Here is a 3,987-nt window from a genome sequence, read left to right on the forward strand (position 1 = left end):
GGAAAGAGTTAATGAAAATAAACCATTTGTACTTTCATTTCAGAGTTGATTGAAGAAAATGAGAAGAATGAAGAATTGAGTGAAGTTGACGGAAAAAATCACTTCAGAACTGGAAAAAAACCTTTGAGTTGCTGTCGAACTCTGAAAGTTTTAAAGAAAAGAAGAGCCAAGAAATCTTTCACCTGCACTCAGTGTGGAAAGAGTTTCACATACAAACATAATCTTGATCTTCACATGAGAGTTCACACTGGAGAGAAACCATACACTTGTGATCAGTGCGGGAAGAGTTTCTCACAATCATCAACCCTTAAGATTCACATGAACATCCACACTGGAGAGAAACCATTCACTTGTGATCAGTGCGGGAAGAGTTTCTCATACTCATCAAGTCTTAAGATACACATGAACATCCACACTGGAGAGAAACCGTACACATGTGATCAATGTGACAAAACATTTTTGAGAGCTTCAGGCCTGAAGCAGCATCTAAGAGTTCATACAAAGGAGAAGCCACATTCATTTTATTTGTGTGGAAAGAGTTTTTCATTACTACAAAGTTTGAAAGTGCATCAGAAAATACATACTGGTGTCAGAGACTACATGTGCTTTGAGTGTGAGAAGACTTTTACTACAGCGAGCAATTTAAAAAAGCATGAGAGGATTCACACTGGAGAGAAACCTTATACATGTGATCAGTGCGGCAAGAGTTTCAAACAAAAAGGAGCCCTTACGGCACACATGAAAGTTCATACTGGAGAGAAACTGTTCACTTGTGATCAGTGCGGGAAGAGTTTCTCACGATCATCAAGCCTTAAGCATCACATGAACATCCACACTAGAGAGAAACTGTACACATGTGATCAATGTGACAAAACATTTTTGAGGGCTTCAGGCCTGAAGCAGCATCTGAGAGTTCATACAAAGGAGAAGCCACATTCATGTTATTTGTGTGGAAAGAGTTTTTCATTACTACAAAGTTTGAAAAGACATCAGAAAACACATACTGGTGTGAGAGAGTACATGTGCTTTGAGTGTGAGAAGACTTTTACTACAGCAAAGTGTTTAAAACTGCATGAGAGGATCCACACTGGAGAGAAACCTTATACATGTGATCAGTGCGGCAAGAGTTTCAAACAAAAAGGAGCCCTTACAGCACACATGAGAGTTCATACTGGAGAGAAACCGTTCACTTGTGATCAGTGCGGGAAGAGTTTCTCACACTCGGCAAACCTTAAGGATCACATGAACATCCACACTAGAGAGAAACTGTACACATGTGATCAGTGCGGCAAAACATTTTTGAGAGCTTCAGGCCTGAAGAAACACCTTAAAGTTCATATAAAGGAGAAGCCCCATTCATGTCATTTCTGTGGAAAGAGTTTTTCACGTCTACAAAATTTGAAAGTACATCAGAAAATACATACTGGTGTGAGAGAGTACATGTGCTTTGAGTGTGAGAAGACTTTTACTTCAGCGAGCAGTTTAAAACTGCATGAGAGGATTCACACTGGAGAGAAACCTTACAAGTGTTCACACTGTGACAAGAGATTCATTGATCCAGGACATCTGAAAACACATGAGAGGATTCACACTGGAGAGAAACCGTACAAATGTTCACACTGCGACAAGAGATTCAGTCATTCAGGAAATCTGAAAACACACGAGATGATCCACACTGGAGAGAAACCTTATAAGTGTTCACACTGTGACAAGAGATTCAGTCATTCAGGACATCTGAAAACACACGAGAGGATTCACACTGAAGAGAAACCTTATAAGTGTTCACACTGTGACAACTTTCAGCAAATCTGAAAACACACGAGAGGATCCACACTGGAGAGAAACCGTATCACTGCACTGCACAGACATACAAAAAACACTCACAGTAAGTAGATCATCTTCAGATCCAGCACTTTCAGGTCTGATGCTGCGTCCTCACCAAATGTGACACAATAATGCATCGAGCAGTGAAATATCATCTGGATAAATCTGTCATTACAAGTGACATGACAAAGAAACATTATCTAAAGTTTTCACAGTGAATAAAGGTTTATTCTTGTATGCCATTTTGCTTCATGATATAAACAACATTAGTGTGCTTTCTTATGAGTTTCATATTATGTTCAATTGTCTTATAATGCATGCGTCACTTGTAGTTTGCTTACTCTTTCATGGAGGAAAGCAGAGATTTTTACAAACTCAAACTGTTCTTGTTCAGGAAGCTGAAGAAGAGACTGTAACACTTTTAAGAGAGACTGAGATTCATTTTTTATTTTGTTCTTCATTGTGTAAGGCCTCTGCGGAACAGACCCACTAAAAAGCTGCAGAATAAACACATTCCCAAAACAGGATCTAAAGACTCCCCCACACAGCCATCACGAGATCGTAAAACTGACAACACCCTCATTGTCTGGATTAGTTTCCTATCAACATGATAGTAGCTAATCCAATCAAGGGAAAAGAGAACTCCTTTGTCTCGACGAACTGAAGACTCGTTTAAGCAACACACGGTTAAGTGCTACCTTGTGGACACTATGCATAAATCCATAGTAGAAGCCCGAAAACAGGAAAAGGCAAATTTACGTGACACTCTCCAGGCCTGCAAACACCCAAGATCCATACAGCGTGACTCCTCGTGACCTCCAAGGGCAGGGGTCTGCAACCTTCAACAACAAAAGAGCCATTTCAGACCCTTTCCCACCGGATAAAACTCTTGCAATCTTGATGTTTCAGAATTTTGGATCCATGCGTTAGTTCTTAAAGTGACAGCAGCCTGCGGAGCAGTTGTGGCCTAATGGTTAGAAAGTCGGAATTGTAACCCAAAGGTGAGACCCCTGAGCAAGGCACTGAACCCCCAACTGCTCCCCAGGTGCTGCTGCAAAAATGGCTGCCCACTGCTCCAGGTGTGTGTTCATGGTGTGCGTGTTCAATAGTCACTGCTGTGTGTTAAGCAGATCTTTTATCAAAAAGGGAAAGAAAGAAACACAGAAATGTTTAAACTTCATTGCAAGCCATACAATCTAAAGTCAAATTGTGAAATTAATTTACTGAAACTTTGGAATTTTCCATTGTAGGGATTTCTAGTACATGGACGGACCACTGCTATGCCCCTATCAGCCATCATGAGGCTTCGAATTAATTAAATCAGGAGACAACAAAGCTTTCTTTGTATCAGGACTGAAAAGCTATTTCACGACATATAGAAACCACGATGTCTTGTGACCACCAATGAGTGCAACTATTATATCCAAACAGGAAAAGGACAGTAATTTAATCACGTCCTCAGGCCTGCAACACGGGATCATGCATGACTACCACATGACCCACTGAACATCTGCTTTCTGCCCTGACGGAAACCCTTACAAACTCCTTTTGTCACAGACAAAGAAACAAAACGTACACAGACAATTCATAAGACAATCAGTGGAAATCATTGAAAAGTATCGGGGCAATATATTCAAAAATAATATGTTGTATGTCTTATGCTTGATGTGTTTCATGTAATCGGTGAAACTTTAATCAGTGTTTATTACCTTCTTTTTAGGAAATAAGGTTATTAAAATGTGGTAATATGTGAAGTTTAATCTTGAACGGATGGGCACGACAAATGCCGAATGTTGAAATGAAGTAAAATTTAATAGTGGGTACAAGACTCGCATTAGGAAACTTTATAAAAGTATCAACCAAGTCTGCGCAAAGATTTTTCTCATGTGATGAATTGAAGCCCCTTTGTTAATGTATGCACGCTCCGCCCTGCAACAGCGTCCGATTGGAAGATCGCGTCGTGGGGCGGACCAAAGGTCAGCCTGCTTAAAATGGACACAACGCTCTTGTTCGGGGCTCGCTCTCTCACTCAAAAAAAAGAACTTTGGCTTTCACCTTGGTGAGCGCGACAAAGCGCCCCCACGCCGTAACATCGCACAAGCGAGACCATTTAAGAACCCAAACACTTCAGTTGAAGCTTCGTAACTCTGCAGAACGCAAAGC

General features: G+C 40.7%; 1 protein-coding gene across 1 annotated transcript in view; it reads left to right on the forward strand.

Annotated features, from left to right (window-relative positions):
* Positions 1 to 1,812, forward strand: part of LOC107690113 (gastrula zinc finger protein XlCGF57.1-like) — a 3,588-nt gene extending 1,776 nt beyond the window's left edge. Inside the window, exons 2-4 of the mRNA XM_016488349.1 lie at positions 44 to 817; positions 1,070 to 1,225; positions 1,478 to 1,812. Of these exons, the coding sequence (XP_016343835.1) occupies positions 44 to 817; positions 1,070 to 1,225; positions 1,478 to 1,812 (1,265 nt within the window). The remainder of the gene's footprint in view (positions 1 to 43; positions 818 to 1,069; positions 1,226 to 1,477) is intronic.
* Positions 1,813 to 3,987: the final 2,175 nt, after the last annotated feature.

Source organism: Sinocyclocheilus anshuiensis, unplaced genomic scaffold, assembly GCF_001515605.1.
Source record: "Sinocyclocheilus anshuiensis isolate Anshui unplaced genomic scaffold, SAMN03320099.WGS_v1.1 scaffold1649, whole genome shotgun sequence".
NCBI classification, from domain to species: domain Eukaryota; kingdom Metazoa; phylum Chordata; class Actinopteri; order Cypriniformes; family Cyprinidae; genus Sinocyclocheilus; species Sinocyclocheilus anshuiensis.